At 38.4% G+C, this 19032-nt stretch overlaps 1 protein-coding gene across 1 annotated transcript; it reads left to right on the forward strand.

Annotated features, from left to right (window-relative positions):
* Positions 1-1000: 1000 nt before the first annotated feature.
* Positions 1001-18911, forward strand: LOC574830 (putative phospholipase B-like 2). Its single transcript, XM_030991937.1, has 12 exons — positions 1001-1185; positions 4893-5131; positions 5979-6222; positions 8963-9057; positions 10322-10539; positions 11323-11414; positions 12738-12898; positions 13847-13939; positions 15003-15074; positions 16439-16591; positions 17410-17569; positions 18727-18911. Exons 2-12 carry the CDS (start codon positions 4911-4913, stop codon positions 18895-18897), a joined length of 1680 nt encoding a protein of 559 aa, XP_030847797.1. The 5' UTR covers positions 1001-1185; positions 4893-4910; the 3' UTR covers positions 18898-18911.
* The last annotated feature ends 121 nt before the right edge of the window (positions 18912-19032 follow it).

Here is a 19032-nt window from a genome sequence, read left to right on the forward strand (position 1 = left end):
TCCGCCCCCTGACCCCCCTAATGGGGCTTTGCCCCTAGACCCCACTTTGAAAAACGTTCAGCGGGGCCTGCATGTTAGAGTGGGGTGATGCGGATTTTTTTTTTTTGCCAGCCCCCCCAAACGTTTTTGCTCATTACGCCACTGTAGCCCGCTTAGTGGACAAGTTGAGCGACAGCGACGAGATGTCGTTGAGAAGGTAGAGGGTAGTTCCTGGGTCTCAATATTAACTTCCAAAAATACAAAATGCAACATAAATATATGTGTTGAAATAATAAAAAATGCAATATAAATATATTTTTGTAATAATAAAAAATGCAGTATAAATATATGTTTTGAAAAGGGTATAGGGGAGGGCATCATTTGCCTAGTATAAGAGGGAGTTGAAGACGATTCGAAATATAAAGCCGTCATGAAGTGACTCTGTAAATGCTTGCAATTAGTTTTTTCTCGCATACATTAAATCAAGTATCAAGTATCAAGTTTATTTCCCTTTTATTTGTCTTCCAGAAAACACATGTGACAAAATATAATAGAGTATAATCATAACAGAACAATGTAGAATAGAGAAAGACGAGGAGCACAGCTTGTTAAGTAAAGGCCCCCTCATATGATGTGACAAAGATAACTGATTCATGAATACAACAACAAATATGGAATATATAAAACTATTTACAAAATACTCTCAGAGAACAACTACCCAGCGATGCATCACTGCATCGAAAAGGAAAGAAGAACTAGTCTAGGTCTAGAAAGGAAGAAACAAACAAACTAACTTACAAACAAACAAATTGAGAAAGATAGAAAGAAAAAAGAATGAAACAGTATTGAAAAAAGGAGAGAAAGAAAGAAAGGAAGGAAAAGTTGGAAGATATCTCTTTCTTTTGCAATTCTGTATCCTGTACAAAAAGTGGATCACCCATAGAGCGCATGCGCAGTAGTTTTGGATTCGTCATCAGTCAGGTGATTTTCACCCTGTCACGTGATCGATCCGCTGACTCGATCCTGCTAGTACCAGCATATCAGAGGCGCTTGTGTGTGTTGTTGCTTATAAATGTGTATTTCTTCGCATAAAAAAAACAACCTCATCCAATCTTTGCAGGCTGACCATTATCATTTTGACGATCTGTGACTGTGTGGACAGGCATCGGTCACTAACAAGGCAGGCCTCTAGTCAAGTCAACAAAGGTAAACTCAAACTTAGTAAAAATGTTAAAAACAAAACAAAGAAAGAATGAAAGATGATCATGAATATGAAAACCAAACCCAGATTCAAGTCAAGACAGTTCGAGCTCGAGAGAACAAGAACTTGAACTTTGAAAAAGGGGAAGAAACGTATGGAACTTACAAGTTTTGTTAATGAAAATTTCCTTGGTTTTCCAGATATTTGAAGTTTTGAACCTACTTTTACCGATTGGGCCAACAACAGTATGAATTCAGCTATGCATGATCCACCATTTTCTAATTTTGCGACGTTTTTTTTTCAAAATGAAGCGAGACCTCAACGTCCGATTAAATCTCATGTTATTTATCATTGCTGTTGAACGAGATCGGTTGTTACAACAGGTCAGCGGCAGGCTATCTGCACATGCAAGATAGACAGCCACCCGTCGCCGTCGGCTATTGTGCAACTGCTATTTAATTTGATGTCACTGGTAGAGTAGTAGACCGAAAGCTTCAGTCTCTATAATCGTCGGTTGTTCCACTGAGACTACGTCTGGCTCCACTAGACCTCCGGTTATAGAGACAGAACGATCGCCTATGCCAGCCTATGTTGAACTTATTCCGCTAGATTTTAGCCGCTAGGCCCCTCCCACAAACTTGCCACGGCCGTATTGTTATGCCCCCAAAATCCCCCAAAATGTCATTTTACCTCGTTCATTTCCAATTTTAAATTAGGCCTAGGCTATAATACATCGGTTCCACTTACTAACTTCATTGATATAATCCGTTTAATGGTCCCTTTTAAGGAAATTATCGGTCAAAATCGACATCCATGTTGAAAATCTTGCAAGCCGTGTTAAACTCTCGCTGCCGTCAATCTCATCCTTTCTAGTCTACGCCGAAGGCAAAATGATTATGAAGGAAAAACTGTGATAACGCCATTACGAACGTGTAGATGGCGCACAGTTTTTCCTTCATAATCATTTTGCCTTCGGCGTAGACTAGAAGGGATGAGATTGACGGCAGCGAGAGTTAAACACGGCTTGCAAGATTTTCAACATGGATGTCGATTTTGACCGATAATTTCCTTAAAAGGGACCATTAAACGGATTATATCAATGAAGTTAGTAAGTGGAACCGATGTATTATAGCCTAGGCCTAATTTAAAATTGGAAATGAACGAGGTAAAATGACATTTTGGGGGATTTGGGGGGCATAACAATACGGCCGTGGCAAGTTTGTGGGAGGGGCCTAGCGGCTAAAATCTAGCGGAATAAGTTCAACACAGGCTGGCATAGGCAGTCGTTCAGTCTCTATAACCGGAGGTCTAGTGGAGCCAGACGTAGTCTCAGTGGAACAACCGACGATTATAGAGACTGAAGCTTTCGGTCTAGTAGAGTAGTGGCTCCGGTCTGCGGCCGATCGGCGGGAACTGCCGATTCTATTTTTATTGGAATACTCACAGAATACTTCAATACCCTCAATAAAGAGTCCATATACTTACTTATTAAATAGAAGTCACAAATAACCAAACTGACCCACAGCGTGGTCAGCATTGACCATGTTCCGAAATGCTTCGAGTTCCCCGGTTTGCGGGCACGCAGTACCGGTTTGCGGCACGCGTACGTCACAAAGCTTTATGCGCTACGTCACGATGAAAGCATGTACCAAATTACTACGGGTAACCCAAATTCTCATGTTTATCTGTTGCTACGGTAAATTTGTGAAGTTTTAAACAATTTCACCTTTTCCTCGAATGGATCATCCCATACGGGGGTACGTACTACTAGAAACTATCGGGTCATAGGGGGTACACACATCAGCACACATACCATCACACACGATCCCGCATGTTATGTGTGTATTAACACCCCCTGCCGCAAACCAGAAAAACACGTAATTACGTGCCGGTTTGCGGTCACCCCATGCAACTAGCCATGCGGTGGCACAATCAAAATATCTGCGATAGGAGACAGACCACAGCCATCATACTTCCACAAAAACATCAAATTTCACCTCCAATCGGACAAATATCGGACAAATAGAGCTACAATATTGATCTAGTCATGCCTCGATCTCTTAACTTAAAAGTTAGCACCTGCTGGAATTTTCATCGGCGACTGGTGCCGTAGATTTCCGACATCGCTGACGGATACTCCGTACCGATAGGAGCACCTGCTACGGACATTTTCGGCAAAGCAGAACTTACTGTGGAATCCACGGTAGGTTTCAATGATTATTATCGAGTCATATTCATTTTATTTTTGAAACAAATACCCCTGGCCGCAAACCGGGCGATGCCGCAAACCGGAGACTCTACTCTAGTGGTAGTGGTAGAGTGTGCGCAACGCACGCTTTTTTAATATTATCGATATCAGGAGGAGCTAAGCAGTAGTCTCTCAAAAAGGTGGAGAAAAAAGGATTTGAGACATTACGGTAGAAAACTTCACACAGGGGCAACCCACCATCGGTATGCACTTGTATTGTGCAGCGGTTCGCCGTGAAACCTGAGAAAAAGTGTATACTATTACTAATATCATTGTTTTTCCGAAAAATACTCCAAAAATACAAGAAACTTGACACGACACGGGTAATAAACATAACAACTTTTAACTCAGATCTTTATTTGGACATTTTCTGAACAAGCGCCAAAAAAAGAGTTCTAAAGTATAGTTTCCGAAATTTCTTTCCATTTTAGTACCAATATGCATAACATAACCCACATTATGTTGTATTTTACCGAATTACCGGTATAAAAGTTCAAATAATTGATTGTTTGATTTACACCTGTCAGCTGGTATGAGGTCCATTCCGTTTACAGTTGGACTTCATGCATTGTAGGAGTGGGTTCAACTTGGGTGGCTTCTAGTCCTGTCAATGTGTGGGACTGTACCAATGCCACTTAAAATCTACTTTTCAGTTGCAGAGGTATTTGTGCATGATGTGCATGAATTATTTACAAAAATAAGGGAGAAATTGCCTCTTATATATGTCATGTAAGATGATCTAACCAGCCAGATTAGGATGTACACATTTGATTTGTATATTGCACACAGAGTTCTTCTTGATTTGGTAACGTCTCAAGTTCTGGTCATGGAATTGCATTTTTAGAGAAATTGGCTTAATATTACTATGATTAGGCGAAATAAAAATTTTAAACATGTTTAGCGTCCTGCCTTTTTGAAAAAAAGGAAAGAAGGCACTTTATTTTTTCTTCAAAATGGCTGCTCGCCACATTTTCCGAGACCTCCGGCTGGGTTATATTACAAGATTGCCAAAGCTTTTTATTTCAAAATGGCAGAAAAAGATGATTTTAGCAGTATGTATTTCATGTTTTTTTCATGTAAAAAAAAAACAGGCGGCCTCAAAAACGGAAGCAGGCAGGGACGCTAAACATTTTTTTTTTTTTTTTTTTTTTTTTTGCCTTACTGATTGATGAGTTGCAAAATGCAAACAAACGACCTAACAAAAACTTGCTGGAATTCACTGTAAAGCAAAATTCATAATTCCAATGATACAACATTCCATGCACATGTGCATACGCATGTATTCTTGAGTGATCATCAGCATTTTCTAGATCAAAACTATATGGCAAAAGTGTGTCCTGAATATTCTGTATATTATATAAGTTTCATTTCATTCTCTGAGAACAAAATGATATTGACCATCATTACAAGAATTCTCGAGACCTTCTTTGACCAGCAAGCTATTTGTCTTGTTCTCGTTTTCAGGACAGAGCCAGAGGAGATATGAAGTCATCTAAAGCCCTGTACCTTTGCTTGATGGCAGGCCTAGTGCTTATCCAGCTAGGACACGCCAAGATCAAGGCGAGGGACTACACAAACTTCTCCAGCAATGTGATTGCATCCGTGACCTATGACCCTGCCCAGGAGACCTTTGACATTGTGAAAGGCAGGGTGGACAATGCAGTGGCCTGGGCAAACTTTACAGAGTCTGTTAACCAGACAGGGTGAGAGGAAGGATTTACTTTTATAGTATAAAACAATAATGAGTGCATGGTCATCAACAAAATTATATTATATTGATGTATATTTGTTAATGTTTTTCAAGTAATTTTACCTTCTATTTCATTTCACTCTGTTTCCGAGTAGCTGCGCTATATAAATTTATCTAATTATTATTACTTAGAATATTTGTAGGATGTCAACCTGTATGTTCCCTGTAGGTACACCATATCTGTCTCACTAGTGAAAAGGCAATTTTGAAGTTCAGTAGTGGTATATCAAATGCCTATTGACTCACCTCGTAAACAAAGATGTTTTTTACAAACTGTTTGCTAAGCATACATACGTTCAAGTGTAAGGGGTACCAGTAGTCTTGTTGATTGGGTCAAATAAAATGTTCTGATCCTTGACTTTACTAGTCGTTCTCATTCTATTTAAAGGGATCGTTTAACAATGTTAAATCTGAGATGCACAGCCCTACGTGTTATCAGTGTCTGTGATACAGTGTTATATTGAAGCCCTAACAAAATTGCGCCTTACAATGATCAAGAAGTGCCTCAAAAAAGTTAAATCCTTTGAGTGACTGGTTTTACCATACTAGTTTTCCCCAACAGACTGTTAGTTTTATGAAAACTGTTTGGCAAACGCAAAATTCAATTTTGAAGTTTAAAATAATAAATATCTTGATAATCAGACAGGTGATCTGCTTGTAAAAGTCATGGGGTTCCTAAAGGTTTATAATTATCATTACAGCATGAGCTAAATCAAGGATTTTTCTTAAAGGATCTAAGACAAAGTTACCGGATCCCTTTAATGATTAAATTCTCCATTTAATTTTCTGCATGTATCAAGATGGTCTCATCTGACAGTGACTACCAACGGGTCATACGCTGACTCCATCCAAGCCTACGGTGCGGGCTTGGCCGAGGGTCATGCTACGGCTCCATTCATCTTCATGAACTGGATGAACACCATCAATACCTTCTGTGAGGACGAGACGGAGTACTGCCAGAAGCTCAAGACGTTCCTGACCACGAACCTGGAGTGGATGCAACAACAGATCAAACTCAAGCCGCAGGATCCCTATTTCCATCAGGTATAATAATAATAATAATAATAATAATAATATTTAATTTTTATATTGCGCTTAATACAAATGTCTCTAAGCGCTTTACAAATATACTATTACCCCGGTCATTGGATTCAGGGCTTGGTATGGAGTTCTACCTCGTGTTCTTGTCCCTTTTTTTTTTTTTTTTTGATGATCAAACCGATACGTGCTCCATGCTCAAAGACAGACCAGTATTCTAAAATTTAAACCAGATACTGGTTATCAAGAGAACTATAGTCTCACATAACATTAAGTATTAGCAGGTGATTATTATCTTAAATTATCCATTTTCTGTTAAGTTAAGTATATATCAGTTCAATTCACTTCAATTAAAAAATGATTTATTACATGCAACATATATGGTTTGCAGCCATATTAGCTGAATTGTACATAGCATTTATATATATATTTATATACAAGTGGCAAATGAACATTAAAATTTAAATTAAATGGCAATATATACAATTGATAAAAATGTTGTCAAACAACAATCATCGATATAATTATACTGATAAAATACCTTGTTAAAAAATCTGGAGAATTATTTACAAATATCAATAAAATTGAATACCTATAGGACTTATACCGTATTTGCCGGCGTAAAGGCAGTATTTTTGGAAGAGAAAATATCAAAAAGTCGGTGTGCGGCCTATGCGGCGAAAGAGTAAAAAAAAAATAAAAATAAAGTCAAAACCCCACGAATTTGCACATATGGGACTAGATCTACGAACGGTACAATAACTATACATTTCCACACATCTTACCGACAATTTTATCTTGCATTGTTGACATGAAGACGAAAATAAACTTCCAAAAACAACGTCTGCCGATAGATCTTGATCTAAGTTCGTGCCAATGCATTGCAAAAGTAAAAGAAGGGCCCGTTTAACGAAGCTGCCGCGAAGTCGCTATTTTGAATCCATTTCAATACACAAGAGAGAGGCGCAATGTATACATCACAGAAAACTCCATATGCTAGCATCAGTGCGGCATGGCCGACCTTTTTAAGGCGCTGATTTTAGTCACATCAACATTTGAACGCAAGAGATCGAATCCTGACTTCGACAAAAATATTTATTTATTATATTTTTTTTTTTCCGAGCGGTCTTAGGCGGTGATTTTAGTCACATCAACATTTGTACGCAAGAGATCAAATCCCGTCTTCGAAATTTTTTTTTTTTTTTTTTAAGAGTCAAAATCGGGGGTGCGGCCTATATGGCGCTGCGGCCTTATCGCCGGCAAATACGGTAATTGATTAATAAGACCTATTACTCAATGAATTGCAAGACTAATACCTGTGTTACGCACGAGCTCCCAGATGTGAGACGACCCATAGGAAAGTGAAAAGTATGCCGCAGACCTGCCGCAGACCTGCCGCAGACTTTTAGTCTGCTGCAAAGAGTACGCCGAAGTATGCGGCAGAAAGAAATTTTGCTGCAGACTTGCCGCATACTAGTATGCCACAGGAACAGTCTGCGGCAGATCTGCGGCAGGATGAAACTTTGCTCCAGACTTGCCGCATACTAGTATGCCACAGGAACAGTCTGCGGCAGATCTGCGGCAGGATGAAATTTTGCTGCAGACTTGCCGCATACTAGTATGCCACAGGAACAGTCTGCGGCAGATCTGCGGCAGGATGAAACTTTGCTCCAGACTTGCCGCATACTAGTATGCCACAGGAACAGTCTGCGGCAGATCTGCGGCAGGGCGAAACTTTGCTCCAGACTTGCCGCATACCAGTACGCCACAGGAACAGTCTGCGGCAGGTCTGCCACAGGAAATCCCATTAAAGTCTAATAGGGCCAATTGAAACCAATCATCTCATGCATATTCATTATTACTTTACACGTGTGACAGAAAAATACATTTATCATGATTTGTTAAGCAAATTAAGACAATGCACACCATTTTTGTGATTTCTATTTTCCTTTTGCCATTATTAACCAATAGATTATTTTGTCTGATCATGTTACAATTACATTCACATTTAAGCAATAGATATATTGATTACTAACCAAGAAACTATGATTACTAACCAAGAAACAATATACATATTTAGTATATATATGTGTACGAGCCTGTGTCTCTTTAAATGTTACTCTTGAATACACTTCAAATGATCAATGTGATGAAGTTAATACAATTGAGAATAGAATATACCTAATTGGTGATATCGATATATATATTGGTATTACCTAATTGGTAATATCGATATTGCCAATATCGATTATGAAGTATCAATCAGTTTATCACTGGTTCTTCTACATGCATACTTTATTGCCACGTACTGGATATGAAAGAGTATGCGGCAGGTCTGCAGCAGGTCTATATGAGATATGAATATTCATGACGAAGAGTCTGCGGCAGGTCTGCAGCAAGTCAGACTCTTCATCATACTGAAAGAGTATGCGGCAAGTCTGCAGCAAGTCTGCGGCAGACCTGCCGCAGACTCTTCATCATACTGAAAGAGTATGCGGCAAGTCTGCGGCAAAACTAATTTGCATGTGAAAAAGATGACTGTCTGCGGCAGGTCTGCTGCAGATCTGCGGCAGGTCTGCTGCAGATCTGCGGCAAGTCTGCCGCAGGAGTATGCGGCAGGCTCATTTCTTTCCTATGGGGATGGACAATGTTCTCTCATATTACCCGCTTCTGCAGCACATGTGTTTAATTGAGCAATTGATCGATGCATGATGAATGATAGTTCTATTTTTCTCTGCCACCACAGCTGAATCTGCTTTTAATACAGATATCTGGACTACATGACGGCTATGTAGAAAGTCCAGACCATCCTCAGATAGACCTGGACCCGTTTGGATTCCTGTAAGCTCCCTTTTGATATCTGGGCCCTGTTTCATAAAAATTGATATCAATAACAAGTTACAAGCTACTGTTATAAGCTACTGAAATCATGGCATCTGATTGGCTGAGAGCAAATTTGTCATAGAAATTTAGCATTTGTTATAGATAACAAGTTTAATGAAACAGGCCCCTGTACCAGACTATTTGTAGATACTGTATTCACCAAAAGTCTGTGCAGCAGATATCATCTAATTTTCTGGATTTATATGTAGCCTAATACATCTACAATGTCTCAAGGCCCTTTACAGACATGATATTACCCCAGCCATTGTATTTGGGCTTGCCAGCACACAATGTAGACACTTTCTCCACTCCCTGGGGAGCATTCCAGGACGACATTGACTCTTGCATCCTCCCGGGTTCTAATTTATACACCTGGGTGGAGAGGTGCAAAGTAAATAAAATGCCTAGCTCAAGGACATTTTTTTAGGATGACAGTCCTGAACACAGGCATTTTTGCAAGCCTACTTGTATTAACAATAAATGTTTGCACATGCATGTACATGTAGCAGGCTCATTTTTGCATGTTGGTTAATATACCCTTGCGAAAATATCAACATATAGATTAAAGTAAAGAATTTCTGAGACGTATTCATATAATAGGGTTATTCATCCAGTAAATACAGATTTTGTTGATAGATCATGGGTAAGTTACTTGTCTACCTATCAATTTATTTTTTTGGTTTCACAAGAGAAAGAGAAATTGAGAAAAGGAAAAAACAAAATGGATAAGAAGTTTAAAGGTACATGTAAATACGAGTTATTGTCATGCGATTGCATTGTGAAAGAAACGTTGTGGAATCGATCAGAAAAGGTTGATCATCTAGCATCTAGCATCTGCAAGGTTCTGGAATCATCAAAATGATAAGAAATTTGGCCCATTCTTCGTAAAGTTACAAGCACTATACACAGAAAGATGTATATGGGACTACCCTATATCTCTCACAGACCATGGGAGAAACAAATTTACCAAATATATGAATTAGTAGGCGGTTTCCCGGCAAATTTTTTATCATGTATTAGTCAAAACATATTCTTTTACATGATTGGTAATAAGAGCTTCCATTTCATTTTTTGAAATTGGGGCGTTTCCAATACTGGTCTTTACCTTTAATAGATTGTCGTACGATTTACAATATATTTCAGAAATTTCACAGGGTTATTATTATAAATATTGGGGCTTGATAGTTGGTGTATTTTTCTCTTTAAACAAAAAATTGTTCAGTCTTTTTCAAACTGGGGGAGACATGGAGGACCTAGAGAGTGCCCTCGGCAAGTCCAAGAAGGAAAGGTTACTTGGAGATGGCCACTGCTCTGCGCTCATCAAGCTGTTGCCTGGCAACACGGACCTCTTTGTATCACATGACACGTGGAACGGATACCAGGGCATGCTGAGGATCATCAAGAAATATGACTTTGCGTTTCATCTCACAGAAACGTCGGGTAACTAGACTGTTCAAATTTAAATCCAAACTGATAAGTTTAGTTTATTATACTCTATAGTATTTGTACAATTTGTTGTTATTATACTCATCATGTTCATACTCAGCTCTTTTCCCTATCCATGTGTAACATATATGTTTATGGACCTCTGCCTTGTGCAGCTGAGTCTTGACATAAAGTTCTGAATTAAATTGAATTGAATTGAACACTTTGATTGCGGTGCTTTGTTGCAAATTTTCCATTGGGTAAAATGCCTAAGAAACTGCATAAGATGAAAAAAAATGAAAAGAGAAATCTACCACTGGGTTACTTTTTGGGAGCACAATTTCAGTGTTTGCCACAGTATCTCCTTTCTAATGCGCATTTCTCTTTCCTCATCTTCTTCTGAATCCCACATATTTGCAGCTCATCATTTCGTATTATTTTCTGTACCTCCGATCTCTCACTTCTTTTTTGGCATTGTCTACCCTCTGTATTGTGACTGTGTTCTCCTATCTTTGTCATGTAAAGTACTGTCTTGTCCCGTTCTCGTCTCTGTTGGCATCCCCCTTTTTTCCCTATTTTGTAGTCCCTTTTGTAGTTACGGACTTGCTAATTTAATCACTCATTATTCCTAAGTATCATTTAATGTGTTCACACTGGTACAAGCATTGCTTTTTAGTGGACCCCTCTGTTTCCAATATGTATTTCTATATTTGTTGTACGGTAAATGTTTATAATTGATTTGTAATGTTTTGTTGGAATAAATTAAAATTGAAATTGATGTGGTTTGCTCCTTTTCAGATGAAGTTGTCCCTGGTCAAGCTGCATCCTTCTCATCAGCTCCTGGTATGCTTCTCTCAGGAGATGATTTCTACATCACCACCTCTGGCTTGGTGAGTTTACCGTGCATGAAATGCTATGTGTGGGTCCGTAGAAACGTAAACTGGATATCTCACTTGAAATCTGAGCAATTTGACTCTGAAATGTGAGCTGATTACATTTAGTTGTACAAATAGAGTCTCGATTATGATAGACAAAAAAATCTGGCACACACTACATTGAATTTTCATACTTCAGTGTTGTCTAATTTCTAATTTCATCTGAAATTTTACATGTATGAACTATGATTAAGAAATTTCTTAAAATGATTCTACTTGTAGCCAATAAGGCAATTGAGAGATCCTTTTGCCTTGTCTACGGGATTTGAAATGTTGTCTTTAGCCCTTGCTCCTGCTATGAGACCAACTAATATTATTCAGTATTTTAAAAGATACACTGTACATGTACATGTATTTATTTAGTCAAATGGAATTAAATGCAGTAATATGGATCCTTTGGATGCCTCAGCCCACCAAAGAAAGTGCTGAATGACTTCAATAATCCCACTGTCAACTGGCATAGGGAAAAAATATTTAACAATTTTTCGGGCTACTTTTCAAGCTTGCTTGCATGAAAATAACACTCTTTAATTTGTTTTGTATTGAACTCTTTGCATAATTTGGGGGGGTCTTTTTTGCATTTTTTTCCCCTGAACTAGCAATACCCATGAGATGGACTTTATAATGGGGGGGGGGGGGGGGGGGCATAAGCTACACACTTAATGTTTTTCGTAATTCAGTGTTTGAGGACACTCTTTTTTCTAGAGTTGACTTGAGGACAAAGTATGACCAAGTACATTGTAATCAACACTTGTCTTCAGAGCAATTAAGTCCTGAAATTTGTTTTCTAAACAAGAAAGGGGTCTGTAAGCTATGCACATGTAATGAACGAATGCAAATCTTGATCTGGCAGCCAATTTCTGTTAATTTGACCTCAATTTCAAACTAATGGTAATATGACAAGAAATGCAAGAATCTTTTTAAACTCTGGGGACAAACCTCAATGGTATTCTAGTTGCTCAGCACCTTTGGCGCATTGTACATGTAGCATTGTGTGTATGTGCAGTGTGCAAAGTTTAACAGCATGTGTAGCTTTTGGACCCATGGTCATACATTTTCTTTCTCCTTCTGAGATTGAAGTGCAGTGAAACTGTCTATCAAGACATTGAGCTCAAGGGAGACAATGGTCTTCATGTACAAAGTACCTTTAGTAAGTGTTTCATTGACAAACCATTTTCAAAGGAAACGGTAAACGTGGTCTTTAAAGACAGGTGGTCACTAAAGCAGGTTTGACTTGATCTGTTTTATCAAGCAGCTTTACTTGTCATTGTTTTCAAGGTAACCATAGAGACGACCATTGGAAATTCCAACAACGAGCTGTGGAAGTATGTACAGCCTACGGGTCAGATCTTAGAATGGGCTAGGAACATCATCGCCAACCGACTGGCAAAGAACGCTTCACACTGGGCAGACATCTTTGCTGAATACAACAGTGGCACGTGAGTTAAAATTCAGAGAATTTCCTCACTCCCCCTAGAAATTAACAGGTAAACTGCCCCCCCCCCCCCCAAAAAAAAAAAAAAAAAAAAAATGAATAAATAAATAAAAATAAATAAATTTAAAAAAAAATAATAATAATAATAATAATAATAAAATTTAAACATTTAAAAAAAAAAAAGAATAAACAAATAAATGAATAAATAAATGAATAAATAAATAAATGAATAAATAAATAAATAATACTAATAAATAAAAAATATTTTAAATTTTTGTATATGTGAAATAAATGGCAATTTTGCGCAACAAAGGACTTGCGCATATTCACTGAGCTCTGTGCTATCAGATTCAGAAAGGTGATCCGTATTACACTTTAATTCATCATTAAAAAAAACGCAGGGGTTTTGACCGGTCATATCTGTTCGAGCCTGTAAGCTACAAAAACCTTGTAAAGTTGTACTGGTATTAAAGCTGTATATTGAATCACTGATTGGCTTATTGTCTTGTTCGGAGGGTGTTGCATGCATGACTAATATCCTATAATCCATTCTGCTTTCTTTGGTTTGTGCCCTTCAGAAACATAGGAAGTTTGGTTAGAGAGATTTCAAACGTACCGTCTTTTGATCTGAAATTATGCACATACTTTTATGAACTCATCTTCTTGATACAGATAAATATTTTTGTTCAGTTTTTGAGGGCTCGAAAATACCTGATAGGGGCTTGTAACAAGCATCTTCTGCTCTGCGTGTTATATCCACTTTGTTTGCAATGTGAAGAAGAAAAAAAAGGAACCCTTCACAGAAGATTAAGTTAAATGAAAATGCAGTCATCATATTTAGGGCTGACATCATTTCTCTCTGCAAAACACCTTGTATCGTGGATAGGATTAGAACATTCTTTAATGAGCTTTAGAATAATTTAATTTGTTTTAATAAATTTCATTTTTGAAGGTACAACAACCAATGGATGATTGTCGATTACAACAAGTTCACTCCTGGCCAGACTCCATCAGATGGACTCCTAGTAGTATTAGAACAAATCCCGTAAGTCATTAATTACATATATATACCCCTCAAAAAAGTACAGTAGTTCAAGTTTAAAAATTTATATCTCTCTTGGTACAGTCAAACCTGTCTATAGCGACCGCCCAAGGGAAACACAAAAAGTGGTCTTTGTAGACAGGTGGTCTTTGTAGACCGGTTCCTTTAGTAAATGTTTCAATGAGAAACCATTTTCAAGGGAAACACAAAAAGTGGTCTTTATAGACAGGTGGTCTTTGTAGACCGATTCCTTTAGTACATGTTTCAATGAGAAACCACTTTCAAGGGAAACAAAAAATGTGCTTGTTGTAGACAGGTGGTCTTTGTAGACAGGTGGTCACTATAGCAAGTTTGACTTTACTATGTTATCATACTTTAATTTGGTATCATTGAAAGCCTGTTTATTCCTCTTTTACAATGATGTCCCATTTGTAATGTTTTTGTAATCATGGAATGTGCAGTATACCCTGTGGCGCCCAAGTCAAATGTAAAATGTTGCAAAATGCGTTGCCTTTATCAACGGTGAATTCTCCAGTTGTTTGAATGGTGGTGAGAGAGAGAGAGAGAGAGAGAGAGAGAAAGAAAGAAAGAAAGAAAGGAGGAGTAAGAGGGAGTGGGGTTAAGGAATGAGAAAGAGATATATAGAGAAGTAGAAAGGAGAGATATATAGAGAAATTGAAAGGAGAGAGAGAGATAGATAAATCGAGGAAGCATGAAAGAGAAAAAAGAAAGGAATCGTTGCTCATGTATAATTTTATCTTGCAGAGCCAAGGAACTGTTTCATTTTAGGGTCATGAGGTCAAAGGTCATGGGGCTCATGTATGCAAAAATAGCTTGTGAACGCATTATCAATAGAACGGATGGATGGATTACTATTTGAAAAAATGGAATAATGTGTAAATATATTGTTCATTCTCATCTTTTAGCATTCTATAGTTTAGCATTCACTGGTATCAATATCTTGGCATTGTCCATGGACATTTATCCTCCAGTTTCACCCAAAATTCTGAAGTAGGTTCTGACATGCATCACGTTCCTCTTGTTTTGACTCTTGTTTTGTTTGAAGTGGAAAGATACATGCAGAAGACATGACGTATTTCTTGAAAGAGCACTCCTACTGGCCAAGCTACAACACACCGTACGTATCCCCATCGATTGATGTTGGTAGAGGTGTCGTGGCATAGTGGATGCATCGTCAGACTGTGGATCACATGGTTCGCAGTCGAGTCCCAGCCCGGCACTATTGTTCTTTGGCAACATATTACATCATACATCAGGGGGTGTTTCACAAAGATCTCAAGTGGAACTTAACTCTAAGTTGGACTTAAATATTATGGAGAGCCATTTGTAGCCTTAAAATAAAATATATTCAAAAGCAAAAATTCAAGTATTTTTTTTTAGACTTTTCATAAATTCCACATCAAGAACATGAAATCTCCTTGATAATAGACAATATTTATGATTTGAATCAACATTTTATGCCTTTTAAAATAACTTTTACAAAATATTTTCATTGATGCTAATTACGGCTTTCCATAATTGTTAAGTTCAACTTAGAGATAAGTTCAACTTAAGATCTTAGTGAAACACCCAACTTAGGATCTTTGTGAAACACCCCCCTGAATATATGTGGGCCAGCCAATCTTATTGAATTAGATAAAACAGTTTATATGTGTTAAATAAAAATATTATAATAATCTACCGGTAGTATAAAATTTAGAGAAAGATCAAGTTCCTGGAAATTCCACAAGTGCAACATCATGCACTATTGCCCATGATAACAGCACACGTTTCTACATAGCAAATGAGTAAACAAGTACATTTTTTAATTATTAGCATGTTGTTTATCATTGTGTCCTGTTCGCAAAAGTATATCAAGCATTCAAGACTGATGTCATACAAGTTTGCCACAGTTTAGTAATAGTTATTTTGTTGTGCCACAAAGCAAATTTCTGATAACTCACTTCCAAGGTTTTGATTGCTCTTTACATGTTATGCCATTTTGTATAAAACATGAAAGGGATTTCTTTCCTGATCAACTAATTAAAACTAGATAATGGATGGTTAAACCATTGTAACTAATTCGAGAAGTATCATATAAATAATAAATATGGCACAGATTTTTGAAGTTACATGCATTTTAATGCTAATGCCCTTCTTTTTAACTCAATAGTCATCATCCGCGTTTAGCTGAACAGTGCAACATGCTTTCGTCCTTCTACCGTTGTGCATTTCACTACTTTTTGTTGTTTTAAAGCCTATCTGCACTAGTTTGGCCTGGAGGGATTAGACCTCCCTGCGTTGTCACCGACAGGTGGTTATCTCCTCAAATCAGCTCTCAATTAAAACAAAAAAGGGGACCATGGGGGACCAATGGGTACCGCTTAGGCATTGTTTGCTATATAGAGGGCGCACGTAGCTACAAGTAGTGCAGTCCCGCTTTAATGGTGGCCGACCATATCATGAGTGAATGTAGCCTTACAGTCGGCTTGGTTTATTCAGGTTCTTTGTAGATATCTACGACAAGAGTGGCTGGCCCGCCGAGAAACGCAGGTATGGTGATTGGTTTTCCTACAACAAGACTGCCAGAGCTAACATCTTTAGGAGAAACCAGACAGAGGTGACCGATCTGGAATCCATGATTAAACTCATGAGGTAAGTGGTCACTCCAAGACGGTTTCTTCTTTCGTCTTTTTTCTCTTCTCTTCATTTTGAATTTTTCATTCTGTATTTTCTTCTTTTCACTTCTCTTTTCTCTTTTTTCTCTTTCCTCCTTTTGTGTCTTTTTTCTTTATCCATCCTCTTCTGTCAAATTTTCATTTTTCTTCTCAATTCTATTCTCTTCCCTCTTCTTCCCTCATCTCTCTCTCTCTCTCTCTCTACCTCCTCTTTTCTCTTTTTTCCATTCTTCTTTTCTCTTTATTTCTCTTCTTTCATCCTCTTTTCTAGCTTCTCTCCTCTCCTTCCTTTCTTCAATTGTTTCCTCTTCTTTAGTATAGATATCCAGCTAAGGAATTTGAGGCAAAGAAGATACCCATTAACTACATGTTCATGTTCATAATGTGACCTGCCTACTCTTCCTGCCATCTTTTAATCCATGCGTAACTCCTTTATACTTTCACCCCTTGAAACAGGTATGATAACCATGAGCATGACCCCTTTCTGCTCACGACTGTTACCCCCCCCCCCCCCATACAGTACAGAGAACAGCTGCCAGCATCACTACTGCATCTTCAAATTTTATGATATGAATGTTTGGACCCCAAATGCCCCTCTCGCCTCTTTTAATCACCAGGTACATCAAACTCCGTTATATATCCGATGATCCTATTGTACGACCATTTTTACATTGTGAACATTAAGCAATTATTATTAGTCCCTGCCATGGAATGCTACTTTGTAGTTTCAATAAAGCATGGAATTGAATGGAATTGATTTGAATATACTTTACTCATATCCGCCCCTTGTCACAGGTATAATAACTACGAGCACGACCCTCTGTCCGCGTGTGACTGCAAACCACCGTACAGCGCGGAGAACGCTATCGCTTCCCGGTCCGATCTGATGCCAGCCAAGGGCCGCTATCCATTCTCAGCCCTAGGACATCGCCTCCATGGAGCTACTGATATGAAGGTAATGGGGGTGGATTGAAGGTTCTGTAGTTGTGTGGGACAGCTTCTCCGTGGAAATTTCCCATTTTCACTTACTGAAGTTGAACTGCAGTCCTGGCCCCGACACTAAACCCAACTCTAAAACTAACCTAAAACCCAATTGCAACCCTATGTTTTAGATGAAATAAAACCGGGAACAATATGTCAGTCCACGGTTGCAGTCCGAGCATGAGCAGATAAAGGTCATTGCAGAACAAATTGTGAAATACACGGAGACAAAATACTGGATACGTGCTCATGAAAGTTATGTACCGGTAATCATTATTCATTTATGCACAAGCAGTGCACTCCATGATCCACAGGTGGAAGTATTCTTTGAAAAGGGGAAACAAAGTTAAGGCTATGTATGTAGCACCTCTAGAGCTGTAGGAGTGATCATTTCAAAATGTACAAAGTGGGACCTCTTCATGTGTTGAAGATCTGTGGATGTTCAGGGTCATTTGGGACATGTGCTAACCATGAACTGGTCTATTGTTGTGGGAGCTGATGTTGGAGCACCTTGTGTGATTGTGGACATTAGGGACCCGTTTCACAAAGCCTTTTTTGAATGACAAATGACAAAAATCAGTGACAAATCCGCCGATGACCAATCAGGAGCAAGGATTTCACTAGCTTATAACAAAAACTGTCATTTGTCACTGATGACAAGTTTTGTGAAATGGAGCCCTGGTTGGGAGATCATGTAATGCATGTGGGTTGAAGCCTTGGTGGAGATGACTTTCCAGGTGGGCTTCTAGTGATCACTATGATGTACTCGGATTCATTCTTTTAACGGTTTAAGAAGGCACTATGACCAGAATGGAGCCAATAGGTGCCTGGTATTAATACAAATGATAATTTAAAAATGATATTGATAATTAGGAGAAAGGAGAAAGAAAAGGAAGAGAAAGAAAAGGAAAAATAAGGAAGGAAAGAGGAAGAGGAGAAGAAGTAAGAGAAGGAGAAGAAAAAAAGACTGAGGAGGTAAAGAAGAAGAAGAGGAGGAAGAAAATAGTAAGAACAAGTAACAACGGCCACAACAATGATGGCAATGAAGATATCAACATTAACCAAAACAACGATAGTAATATTAGTCATCATGGTACATGTAATAGCTCCGGAACCTTTTTTTTTATTCAGGTAACTACCAGTTCTATGGTTAAGAGCCTGTCAATGGTTGCTGTGTGTGGACCTACGACCGATCAGCAACCTCCTTTCCAGTGGAGTAAGTCTGACTTCAACCAAACCCTTCATCTTGGACATCCGGACCTGTTTGACTTTAAACCCATTAACGTGCAGTGGTATGATTAGAATAGAATTGAAAAGAGAGAGAGAAAGAGAGGGGTGGAAGGGAAGAGAGAGAGAGAGAGAGAGAGAAAGGTGGGGGGGAGAGAAGAGAGAGGTGAGGTTGAGAAGCGGTGAGAGAGAGAGAGAGAGAGAGAGAGA

The sequence above is a fragment of the Strongylocentrotus purpuratus genome, unplaced genomic scaffold (genome assembly GCF_000002235.5).
Source record: "Strongylocentrotus purpuratus isolate Spur 01 unplaced genomic scaffold, Spur_5.0 spur5_scaffold_2, whole genome shotgun sequence".
In the NCBI taxonomy this organism is placed as follows: domain Eukaryota; kingdom Metazoa; phylum Echinodermata; class Echinoidea; order Camarodonta; family Strongylocentrotidae; genus Strongylocentrotus; species Strongylocentrotus purpuratus.